This window comes from Clinocottus analis, unplaced genomic scaffold (genome assembly GCF_023055335.1).
Source record: "Clinocottus analis isolate CAN_PGR_092001 unplaced genomic scaffold, fCliAna1.0.p SCAF_6, whole genome shotgun sequence".
In the NCBI taxonomy this organism is placed as follows: Eukaryota; Metazoa; Chordata; class Actinopteri; order Perciformes; family Cottidae; genus Clinocottus; species Clinocottus analis.
The window spans coordinates 22230316-22243273 of NW_027176218.1; the positions used below are offsets into that span (position 1 = coordinate 22230316).

General features: G+C 48.5%; 1 protein-coding gene across 3 annotated transcripts in view; it reads left to right on the forward strand.

The window, feature by feature from the left end:
- The window catches only part of bcar1 (BCAR1 scaffold protein, Cas family member), a 65281-nt gene that overhangs the window by 48864 nt on the left and 3459 nt on the right, over positions 1-12958 (forward strand). For 2 of the 3 annotated variants that reach the window (XM_068603379.1, XM_068603380.1), the window contains exons 3-6: positions 7246-7395; positions 10012-10107; positions 10189-10548; positions 11255-12133. In XM_068603379.1, coding sequence (XP_068459480.1) covers positions 7246-7395; positions 10012-10107; positions 10189-10548; positions 11255-12133 — 1485 coding nt within the window. Of the gene's footprint in view, positions 1-3148; positions 3365-7245; positions 7396-10011; positions 10108-10188; positions 10549-11254; positions 12134-12958 lie in introns of those variants that run through there. The other variant, XM_068603381.1, reaches the window with a different exon arrangement.

A 12958-nucleotide genomic window follows, 5' to 3' on the forward strand; every position in this document is an offset into this window, starting at 1 on the left:
CACTGTCACTCCTTCACTATCTCCTTGTTGAGGGATTCACTGTGACTCCTTCACTGCCTCCTTGTTGAGGGCTTCACTGTGACTCCTTCACTGCCTCCTTGTTTAGGGTTCACTGTGACCCTTTCACTGCATCCTTGTTGAGGGGTTCACTGTGACTCCTTCACTGCCTCCTTGTTGAGGGCTTCACTGTGACTCCTTCACTGCCTCCTTGTTCAGCAGTTCACTGTGACTCCTTCACTGCCTCCTTGTTGAGGGGTTCACTGTCACTCCTTCACTGCCTCCTTGTTCAGCAGTTCACTGTGACTCCTTCACTGCCTCCTTGTTCAGCAGTTCACTGTGACTCCTTCACTGCCTCCTTGTTCAGCAGTTCACTGTGACTCCTTCACTGCCTCCTTGTTCAGCAGTTCACTGTGACTCCTTCACTGCCTCCTTGTTCAGCAGTTCACTGTGACTCCTTCACTGCCTCCTTGTTGAGGGGTTCACTGTGACTCCTTCACTGCCTCCTTGTTGAGGGGTTCACTGTGACTCCTTCACTGCCTCCTTGTTCAGCGGTTCACTGTGACTCCTTCACTGCCTCCTCGTTCTGCGCTTCACTGAACCAACATGTAGTAGCAGGTTTAGAAGTGATCAATAATCCTGGCCTCGGTAGTTGTGATGATGTGTTTGAGTGAGTCCATCTTTAATATCTATTTCATGCAACTGGATTGATTTTTGTTTCTCGCCAAAAAAGGGAATCCGTTCGTCCTCAAACTCACGTTGTGTGGTTTCCCTTGAGGACGGGTTCTCTGGTCTCCACCTGCACGCTGCCGACGACCAACAGCAGCAAAAACAACGTACCGACACGCTAATAAATCAATACTTTAACTCTAACGTGACGTTTCCCCGTCAGCGTGTCATGTGACCGCCAGTCAGTGACAGACAGCCAGTCTGAGCACACACACACACACACACCAGACACACACACCAGACACACACACCGTCACACCCTGTGCTGCTGGATTCCAGTGCAGAGGGTGTTAGAGTGTGTTGGTTCTCTCATGGCGGCATCCCCCCCCCCCCCCTCCATCCTGCACTAATCTGTTAAGACCCCCTGCACTGCCTCTTGGTGTGTGTGTGTGTGTGTTGCCACATGCTGCACATAGCTGCATGCTACACTCCCCTCCTCCACCTCACGCTGGCTTCCTCTACTTCTAGCGTTGTTCACCAGCAGACAGTGAGCAGGAATGTTGCAGTGTCGGCGCCGCGGCTGCAGCAGGCGGCTCGTCCGGCGGTTCGATCCCCGGCATCGGCGTATGAACGGTGTCAGTTAACCCTAGAACCCGACTTAATGTACCTGATAAAATATACTTCTCATTAAACTGTATTACAAGGCGAGTTAAAGTATTCGTCTTTTATTTTACCCTGTAGAACTTCTCATGAAACTAAAAACTGGTATCAAAGGGAGACTCTGAAAAAGACTGGAAATCGGGTGAAAAATTAGGGAATCGTCAATAAAACATGATTAAAAATCTAAATAAAGGAGCTATGAACTTGTTCTTTGGTCACATGTTCCTGTGACATGTGAGTCTTGTCCTGTGAAGGAAAAGTCTCCTTCAATGTTAAAACACATCCGGAAAATATAGTCACACGTCACTAACGTCACCTGAACACGTACCTATAGAGAAAAACAGTAATCAGAGCAGAGAGACACGCCCACCTTCAATAAGACACGCCCACCTTCTATAAGACCCCCCCACCTATAATTAAACAAGCCTACCCTTAATAAGACACGCCCACCTTCTATAAGACCCCCCCACCTATAATTAAACAAGCCTACCCTTAATAAGACACGCCCACCTTCAATAAGACACGCCCACCTTCTATAAGACATGCCCACCTATGATGAAACAAGCCTACCTTAAATAAGACACGCCCACCTTCAATAAGACACGCCCACCTTCTATAAGACATGCCCACATATGATGAAACAAGCCTACCCTTAATATGACACGCCCACCTTCAATAAAACACGCCCACCTTAAATAAGACACGCCCACCTTCTATAAGACACGCCCACCTATGATGAAACAAGCCTACCCTTAATATGACACACCCACCTTCAATAAAACACATCTACCTTAAATAAGACACGCCCGCCTTCATTAAGACACACCCACCTTTAATAAAACACACCTACCTTCAATAAGACACGCCCACCTTCAATAAGACCTTGAGGAGATCTCCACAGACGCAGAGACACTCGGCAGTGAAACCTGTGTCTGACATGTTTCCTCTGCACTCGTCTGGAGAGAAGATGCTCCAGAGTCTGCAACATGCCTCAGGGAATTAAAATACATGTTCTGGAGTGAGAGCGCTGTACAGATTAGGGGCAGCCATGTCAACCGGTGGAGATAAACCACCCCAACCCTCCTCCTGTAATTAGGCCTCTCTCTATTTTTACCTCGTTTTGTCTTAAATTACACATCTGCGCTGCAAAGATGTGTTCATTTATTTCCCCGCTGCAGCTGCACGTGCAGAAGGTGTGTGTTGTTCACGTTGTCCTCGTCGTGGTCACAGCAGAAGATGCTTCACCGTGAGATCGAACAGTGTTTACCAGCAGATACCAGGAGGAGATGTCATCCTGCTTTCTGTTTGTAGAGCGGCGCCCACGCCCTCCTCCGTCTGCATCTGTCCTCTTCTTTCCTCTGCGAGCAAGAGGAAGAAACGAAAAGGAGAGGAAGAGCGCAGTGCTGCTGGGAGGAGGACAGGAACAAAGGTCATCTGGTGAACAAAGACGCGGTCGCACGAGCGGAACAAACGCCGCACACGGAGAAGAACTTCTCCCGTGTGACGGCTTCATTTATTGTTTTATTGTCGGTCGGCCAGAAGAGCTGCAGCTCTTTTTGAGGCCACTGATGTATTCTGAGAGCGCGACGCCGAGAATGTTCTTATGTAGGTCAGCAACTCTGGAAGTATACAGCCGTCCTCGGGGGCCGGAGCGCCGCGGTGACACGCTGATGTGCGGCGGTGCAGCTGCGTGCTGGCTGCCATCGCTTCCTGCAGAGCGCCGGGGGCTCTGAGCGCGCAGCCCGTCACAGCTCAGGAATCAGCATCAAGTCTGTCCATGCCAGCGCCGCCGGAGCGTTTGGGCACAATGAACGCTACGAAGAGGCTGTAGAAGCTGTGGGAGGACGGCGAGGATCAGCGCCGAGCCAGAGAAGAGAGTCCCTGGAACGTGGCCCACAGCAGGAAACCCCTCTAGAGGAGGAATGTTTCCTGAAATAACAAAAAAAGCGGTCGAAAAAGGAAAATGGTTGGAGACAATAGCCGCTCAGATTAGAGCGGCAGCAACGTCCTGCTCCTCCAACGAGGGGAAATGCGACAAGTATGTTGTAGAAGACGTTAGCATGCTAGCAATTTATTTATTTATTCTCATTTTCTTTTTTATAAATGAAAGGTCTATCACACATGAGACAATACGAAGGTTACCAGAATGTTAAAATGTTCATTAATGAAGAGAATACTTTGTTCTTGTGCTCGTGTGCCTTTCTGCTGTTTTGCTTTTGCTTCGTTGCCATCGAGCCGATGATTCACACGGCATGCTGGGACATTTCTCACAGCACCTGCTTTTCAGTGCGCTTTCAAAAATAATCGGTTTGGAGAGACAGAGCTACCACTCCGCTCTGGCCCCTCAGCCCAATGAAAAGGAGATGCTTAGCTTAGCATAGCGACAGCTTGGGGCTCTGTCAGACATTTTGTCCATTTTTGTGTGTTTTTTAAAAGGAAACGTTCACAAAAAGCAAGCTACCAAAGTCTAGCACTAGCTGAGGCAGCGTTAGCAGAAAGCAGGCTAGCAAAGGCTAGCACTAGCTAAGGCAGCGTTAGCAGAACTAAAGGCTAACACTAGCTGAGGCAGCGTTAGCAGAACTAAAGGCTAGCACTAGGTGAGGCAGCGTTAGCAGAACTAAAGGCTAGCACTAGCTGAGGCAGCATTAGCAGAACTAAAGGCTAGCACTAGCTGAGGCAGCTTTAGCAGAAAGCAGACTACCAAAGTGCAGTACTAGCTGAAGCAGCGTTAGCAGAACTAAAGGCTAGCACTAGCTGAGGCAGCATTAGCAGAAAGCAGGCTACCAAAGTCCAGCAGTAGCTAAGGCAGCGTTTGCAGAAAGCAGGCTCCTAAAGGCTAGCACTAGCTGAGGCAGCGTTAGCAGAACTAAAGGCTAGCACTAGCTGAGGCAGCGTTAGCAGAACTAAAGGCTAGCACTAGCTAAGGCAGTGTTAGCAGAAAGCAGGCTCAAAAGGCTAGCACGAGCTGAGGCAGCGTTAGCCGCACTAAGCTTCAGTGTAACTGAAAGGGTGGGTTTGGGTTGTGTGTCCACGGCTGGGTCACATGCAGGTCTGGAGGCTTTAATGAGAGCGACGTCACCGCTGTAGTTCCCCAACGCAAAGGAGAGAACCCGTCGGCTCACATGGAACATGTTTTTAGAAGGACTTGGGAAAACTGCATTATTTCATGTACTTTGATGTTTGCATTTTAATCTGTAAGCCTCACCACTGAGACGCTACTGAACGATATAAATAAGTAGAAGCGATGGACGTGAATGTCGTCTAAATCCTACATCCTATCGTTTCAGACGGTATTAACAGACTCTGGCTGCTTTGCTATTGGTCAAACGCACTAATCCATGAGTGGAAGTTCACCACGCATGAACTCATCAGGAGAAGCTCGTGACCTCATTTGCTTTCTAGTTGATCGGTTGAACTCGTGATGAGACAGAAACGCCTCGATGGAGCAGAGAGGACGTAGAGTAAGTTATCTTAGTGAGCCGCTAGGAAATGATGTCATCGGTTAACGGTGGTGACCGCCACCGTAGCGACACGCGCACATATGAATATGCCTCTCTAGTGGTGACCATTGATCCTACACTGTACACACACTCACACACACACACACACACACAGATCACTTAGCGTCAGCAGCTAAGTGTGTTTTCACCCCCCAGGGTGCACACAGACAGGTGATCAATAACGCAGGTTATCAATCTGACACGTGGCTGGGGATGACGCGCGCGTGTGTGTGTGTGTGTGTGTGTGTGTGTGTGTGTGTGTGTGTGTGTGTGTGTAGGACACATCTGGCACTTAGCCAAGTGTTGTCAATACCGTTGAAAGCTTTCTGACAATGAGTAACACGCCCACTGAGACGTAGACCGGATGAGAGACAAAGCAGAAGGAAGTTTCTCAATTTTTTTTTAAAGAATTTGTTCTTAATGCAACAATTAAAACAAAAATAAGTGTTGTGAATTTGCTCCCAGCATGAGAGCAACGAGAGAGAGAGCGAGGACAGATTAGTACAGACATGGTTGATCAAATGGGTTTTATCGTCTGTCTCTCTCACACCGCCGACAGCTGGGAGCCGAGCAAATATTACCAGAGAGCTTCTGTTAACGGCGGCTGGAGCGCGATCAAACAGACGAGACGGGATGCTGGGCCTGATACCACACATGAGCGTGTAGAATTAAACGTTTAGGCGGTACTGTGGTCTGCATTCTGTAACATATTGATGGGAGTATAGCATAAATAGTATGAAACAGTTCCACACACCTCTGAATTTATAGCTCAGATAGTTGAGATATTTTATATTGAACTGCATCGCGACTAGTGCACGATATTTACTCCCAGAATGCTCGGGGTGAAATGTGTGGAGATGTGTTTAGAATGCAGGGAACTAGCATGCTAGCTAATGAGAGACAGCAGGTGCTTGTGTAGGGAACTAGCATGCTAGCTAATGAGAGACAGCAGGTGCTTGTGTAGGGAACTAGCATGCTAGCTAATGAGAGACAGCAGGTGCTTGTGTAGGGAACTAGCATGCTAGCTAATTAGATACAACTGTTGCTTGTTTACATAACTAGCATGCTAGCTAATGAGATAGAGCAGGTGCTTGTGTGTGGAACTAGCTTGCTAGCTAATTAGATACAGCTGTTGCTTGTGTACATAACTAGCATGCTAACTAATGAGATACAGCTGATGCTGATGTAGGGAACTAGCATGCTAGCTAAAGAGATACAGCTGGTACTGATGTAGGGAACTAGCATGCTAGCTAATGAGATACAGCTGGTGCTGATGTAGGGAACTAGCATGCTAGCTAATGAGATACAGCTGATGCTGATGTAGGGAACTCGCATGCTAGCTAATGAAATACAGCTGTTGCTTGTGTATGGAACTAGCATGCTAGCTAATGAGATAGCGCTGGTGCTAGTGTATGGAACTAGCATGCTAACTAATGAAATACAGCTGATGCTGATGTAGGGAACTAGCATGCTAGCTAATAAGATACAGCTGGTGCTGATGTAGGGAACTAGCATGCTAGCTAAGGAGCTACAGCTGGTGCTGGTGTAGGGAACTAGCATGCTAACTAATGAGATACAGCTGACGCTGATGTACGGAACTAGCATGCTAGCTAATAAGATACAGCTGTTACTGATGTAGGGAACTAGCATGCTAGCTAATAAGATACAGCGGTTGCTTGTGTATGGAACGAGCATGCTAGCTAATAAGATACAGCTGATGCTGATGTAGGGAACTAGCATGCTAACTAATGAGATATAGCTGTTGCTTGTGTATGGGACTAGCATGCTAGCTAATAAGATACAGCTGATGCTGATGTAGGGAACTAGCATGCTAGCTAATGAGATACAGCTGGTTTAGTTAGCTGAACCAGGACGTAGACATGACAGGGAAAGAGAGAATTATGATGATGATGATGGGATACTGGTTGTGACAGCTACTTTTGTTGTTGTTGTGTGTGTGTGTGTGTGTGTGTGTGTGTGTGTGTGTGTGTGTGTTGTAAACCAGAGCTGCTGTGGTTTCCCAGGCCGGCCGGTTGACTCTACGCTGGAGCGTATAATACACAGTTTAAACAGGCAACAATAGGGCGGCTCGGTTCCCACGGCGAGTGCGGCTCTGTTGTTACTGCGACTGGACGACCTTTAGTCTCTGCTCGTCTATGTGTGAGGAAGCACCTCATTCTGAGGTGAAGAAGCCTTTTTGTTTTGTAAATGTGGAGTCTGAGTCTTGACCTGGAGGTGCACTGTGACCCTCTGAGGCTGCCGTAGTCACAACAAGGGACTTCGCTTTTGTCAACGTGAAAGTCAGATGTCTCTAGTTCACATCCATGCTGATGTGTGCAGTGTGACTCTACAGGACGTCTTTGTGTTGTTGTTGTTGTTGTTGTGGTTGTCGCTCACTGCCTCTCTGCTGTGTGTCCAGGTGGTGGTCCCCACGCGGGTGGGACAGGTGTACGTGTACGACACCGTGAAGCCGGACCAGGACGAGTACGACGTCCTGCCCAGACACCAGCCCTCCAGCCAGCACGACATCTACGACGTGCCGCCCGCCCGCCAGCAGTACAACACACAGGTGGGACCAGCGTGTGTGTGTTTGTCTGTCTGTCTGTGTGTGTGTGACACAACACACAGGTAGCAGTCTGGCACCCAGCGGCCTCTTCATAGGAAGAATATCAATATTTAATCTGATGTTACATTCAAGCACGCCCTCTTTAGATACTAGATCGACCTTTGGTGAAGGTCATTCATAACCAACAGTCAGGCTCAGTGTGTGTGTGTGTGTGTGTGTGTGTGTGTGTGTGTGTGTGTGTCTTTTAGGTCTTTACATTTACACACATATAGGTCAGTTTATTCCTGTGTGATTCCACACATACTGCTCACAATGTTTTGTGCTTAATAGGCAGGAACTTTGCACACACACATTCACAGACACACACACACACACACACATTCACAGACACACACACACACACACATTCACAGACACACACACAGGGGCAAAATGTACGTCGTCTTGATGCTGACAAGCCAAAAGAGAAAGGTCGCTCACATACAACGACAGCAAAATATCTATGGAGCCACAGGAGGAGGAAGAGGAGGAATGAGCTGTAGGAGGAGGAAGAGAAGAAGAAAGCAAGATGACAATGAACGATGATTGGAAATGAAGGATGTGAAGGCGAGGAAGAGCAGGAGGAAGATGTGTAGCTGTAGTAACAGATGTAGTGCCGGGGAGAGCTCTATTTTTTATGAAGTGGGCAATCTGAGAGGTGAAGAATGAACGCAGCGCAACACCAGCTCTTCATCAAAGGTGTCTGCTGTGTGAGACACACACACACACACACACACACTCACACACTGAGCTGTCTAAGCATCACACACACACGCAGAAACACTTCTGTTCTCAACCTAACTTTGTCTCTCACATTCAAATTAATGAAGCTGTAACAATTAGTCGAATAATTAATTAGACGGAAAGTGAATGAAGAATAATAATCACCAACTAATTTGATAATCGATTGTTGTTTAGAAGTCATTGCTTTATGTGTTAAAGCTGCATTCTCATTATGCTCATGTAGAGTCAAACAGACCATAAAGCAGAGGACGCTTTAGGGGCGGGGCTACAAGCTGATTGACAGGTGATGCTTTAGGGGCAGGGCTACAAGCTGATTGACAGGTGATGCTTTAGGGGCGGGGCTTACTCTGAGTTCTAGATGCAAAAAACCCCGACAACACACACGAAACAAAGTAGAAGATGAATCTGACTGAGAACATCATGTTGTATATTGTGTGTCGCTGTCGTGATAATGATATGCGTGTGAGTCAGAGGTCAGAGGTCAGAGGAAGCGTCTCAGTGAGAGAGACAGCAGGCACTGGAGGAAGGGTTGAGCAGCGAGTGTTAACAGATGGACGTTTCCTCTACGAGCTCCCTGTCATCCAGTCATGTGACCAAAACCACACATTCCTTCCTCACCTCCTTTACTCCTCCTCTCCTCTCCCCTTCGTTCTTTCCTTAAAAAACATTTCTGTTTCTTTCCTATCTTCCCTTCCCTCCTCTTCCCTTCTTTTCATTACCTTTTCCCTTCCTGTTTCCTCTCCCCTCCTCCAAGAGTCTCTTTTTCCTCCTGTTGTGCTTTTTCTCTCCTTTATTTAATCTTTCTCTCCTTGTCCTTTGTTCCCTTCTTTTCCTCCTTTTTCGTCGCTCTTCCTCTCCTCTTTACCTTTTCATCCCACTGTGCTGCTTCTCCTCTTCCTCGACGAGGGCAATAAATGTAACGCATCCAACCATTTCAAACCTTGTTTTATGACTGTGTGTGTGTGTGTGTGTGTGTGTGTGTGTGTGTGTGTGTGTAGAGTGAACCCTTCACTACATTGTGTAGCATTTAAAGGACCTAAAGGACCCGTTGGAGCATTTTTAAACTGTTCTCTCACATGAGGAGACATCGTCAGCGTGTTTCCTTCAGCTTTTTGCTATCGTTGAACACGATGTCGGGTTCTCCTGATGATGTCATTCTGACTCCGCCCCTCGTGGTGTCACTGCTTCTCCTTCTGGCCCGTTGCCTTCCGTTGTGTGATGTTTTATTCAAGAGCTTTAACCTTTTGGAAACTGTGCGCGAAAATCATCTAATTTTAAGTCCCAGCATGCCCCATTCAGACAACCTTTTGGCATAAAATATGTAATTTTTCCATTTTTGAACCGAACGACACAGTTTTTTGACTGAAGCTCCTTCCTAACAGGACAAGACTTTGTTTTATTGTGATTTTTGTTGCAGATTCTGATTCTTTAGGTCCTAATCTTTCCAAAAAGGTGTCTTATTGACACTCCAGGAGGCATTTTTAGGGAATCTGGCTCATATCATGCTGGATGTTCATAGTTACGGTCAAAATATCTTTTAAAAGTGATTTTTTTTTTTGCAGATATACATTTTTTTCCCAAGACTTTGCTGAACAAATACATACAATAAACACAAGTATTGCAATTAATTTGGGGTTCCTACAACGACTCAAACAGGGAAAAGGAGGTCTGGAGACAACGTTTGTTCCAGTTATCAACGGGTTAAAAATACATTTTGTTTCCTCAAATGGAAAAAGGCCGTCGAAGATGTTCAAAAGTTTTTATTCACAAAAGCTTTAAGTATTTTATCTTGCCTTACGGCAGCGGCGTGATGACGTGTGCGTGTCCTGTGTTCAGGTGTACGACACTCCTCCTATGGTGGTGAAGGGGCCCTCTAGTGGTCAGGATATATATGACACCCCAGCGAGCTCGGACAAGAGCTCCCATCAGACGGTGAGTCTGGAGCTCAGCGGTCCGGGTTGCTTCAATGTGTTTTCATCATATTTAAACGCCGCCGCCTCGCTCTCTCCTCAGGTCTACGACTTCCCGCCGTCCGTCAGCAAAGACGTCCCGGACTCTCAGCCAATCAGGGAGGAGACCTACGACGTGCCGCCGCACTTTGCCAAACTCAAGCCGGCCCCGCCCGGCCAGTACGGCCGGCTCAACAGCGCCGACGACGTCGACGACGAGCCGCCGATCCCGGAGGACGTGTACGACGTCCCGCCCCCGATCCTGACGGACAAGCGTTACCGCGGCGACAGGGGCGGAGTGGCCCCGCCCCCGCAGGACATCTACGACATCCCCGCCAGCCTGCGGACGGGAGGCCACGCCCACGACGTCTACGACTTCCCTCGCGAGCGAGAGGAGAAAGGAGTCTACGACGTGCCGCCGCAGGTGAAGAAACACCTCATGTTATGAGCTATGAAGGAATATTGTGTTAATATTAGTCTAATAGCAATGCACCGCTACGGCTATAAGCACCAGACAAGACTTAGATAATGCTATAAGGTCAAATATCATATTTCACACAGACATTTTCTTTGAAAAGGATGATAGTGAAATATAAACGCTTGTTATAATATCATAATCTTATCATAAATTACTCAAAGTGGTCGTTGTTTGAAACTAATTTAATTAGTTTTGTGTGTTCTTGCATAATGTGTTGATGTTTCCATCAACAGTTATTAATGTGAGTGTTTATGAATCATATCTTTGTCTGCGTCCATCGCTCTGTTATTATATTAGTGATGTAACGCAGCAGTGAGCCACTAGGGGGCGACCCACAACCAGCTGACAGCCATGTGACGTGTGAGGCTCCTCCCCCAGGACGTTTAAACATGTCCTGGGGGAGGATGTTACATGTGAGGGTTTTAACATTTAAACATGTTAATCACTTCATTTTACTGCATATATGTGTTAATGTTTCCATAAACTGTTTATGAATCATATCTTTGTCCGTTATATTAGTGATGTAATGCAGCAGTGGGCCACTAGGGGGCGACCCACAACCAGCTGACAGCCATGTGACGTGTGAGGCTCCTCCCCCAGGACGTTTAAACAGTTATTAATGTGAGTGTTTATGGATCCTATCGGTGTCCAGGTGGTGCGTGACGCTCAGTCCTCCGGTGAGGATCTCCCCTCGTCCTTCAAGCGCCTGTCGGCCTCCAGCACGGGGAGCACGCGGAGCAACCACTCGGCGTCCTCCTTGGACATGGTGCCGGTCCGGGACACCTCCTCCTCCTCTGGCCCCGCCCCTGGCTCCGCCCCCGGGAAACCCCTCCTGTTGGACCTGGAGCAGGCCATGGAGCGGCTGTCCCGCCTCCAGCAGGCCGTGGAGTCCAGCGTCTCCCTCATGATGTCGTTCATCGCGGGGAACTGGAGAAGCCCCGCCCACCTGGAGGGGAACCTCCCCGCCATCCACCAAGCCGCCGACCGCGTGCGCTCCGCCGTGCGGGACTTCCTGGAATTCGCCCGGGGCGCCGTGGCCAACGCGGCCCAGGCCACGGACCGCTCGCTGCAGAGCAAGCTGGGCCGCCAGGTGGGGAAGATGGAGGAGGTCTTCCAGAGCTTGATCCGACACAGCCAGGGCCTGGACGCCGTCGCCTGGTCGCACGCCGCGCTCGCCGCGCCGCCGCCGGGAGGCGACGACCTGGACCGGCTGATCATGACGGCGCGGGGCATCCCCGACGACGCCAAGCAGCTCGCCTCCTTCCTGCACGGCAACGCCTCGCTGCTCTTCAAGCGCAGCAACCGGCAGCAGCAGCAGCTGCCGCTGCCGCCCATCCCGGGAGAGACGGGCGGTCACGTGACGGGATCGGGGAGCGGCACCTACCAGGGAGGCGAGAGGGGCAGCATCCAGTCGCGGCCCCTCCCCTCCCCGCCAAAGTTTACAGCCGCCGAGGAAGAGGACGGCGTGGACCGGCCGTACGAGACCACAGAGGAGGGCTGGATGGAGGACTACGACTACGTGCATCTACAGGTAACCTCCTGCACAGTGTGTGTGTGTGTGTGTGTGTGTGTGTGTGTGTGTGTGTGTGTGTGCATCTGTCCGCTGCCATGATGCTCAAGGACCGCTGCATCGTACTGATCAAACACTTTTTCTGAAAAGCTTATTCATTACCTGTTACGTAGCGTCGCTGATGCTGAATCCTCTGAACCGGCTCCTACATCTACATCTCTTACATCTACATCTCCTACATCTACATCTACATCTACATCTCCTACATCTACTCCTACATCTACATCTCCTACATCTACTCCTACATCTACATCTACATCTACATCTCCTACATCTACTCCTACATCTACATCTACATCTCCTACATCTACATCTACATCTCCTACATCTACATCTACATCTCCTACATCTACTCCTACATCTACATCTACATCTACATCTCCTACATCTACATCTACATCTCCTACATCTACTCCTACATCTACATCTACATCTACATCTCCTACATCTACTCCTACATCTACTCCTACATCTACATCTACATCTACATCTCCTACATCTACATCTCCTACATCTACATCTACATCTCCTACATCTACATCTACATCTCCTACATCTACATCTACATCTACATCTCCTACATCTCCTACATCTACATCTACATCTCCTACATCTACTCCTACATCTACATCTACATCTACATCTCCTACATCTACATCTACATCTCCTACATCTACATCTACATCTCCTACATCTACATCTACATCTCCTACATCTACATCTACATCTACATCTTCTACATCTACATCTCCTACATCTACATCTGCATCTCCTACATCTACATCT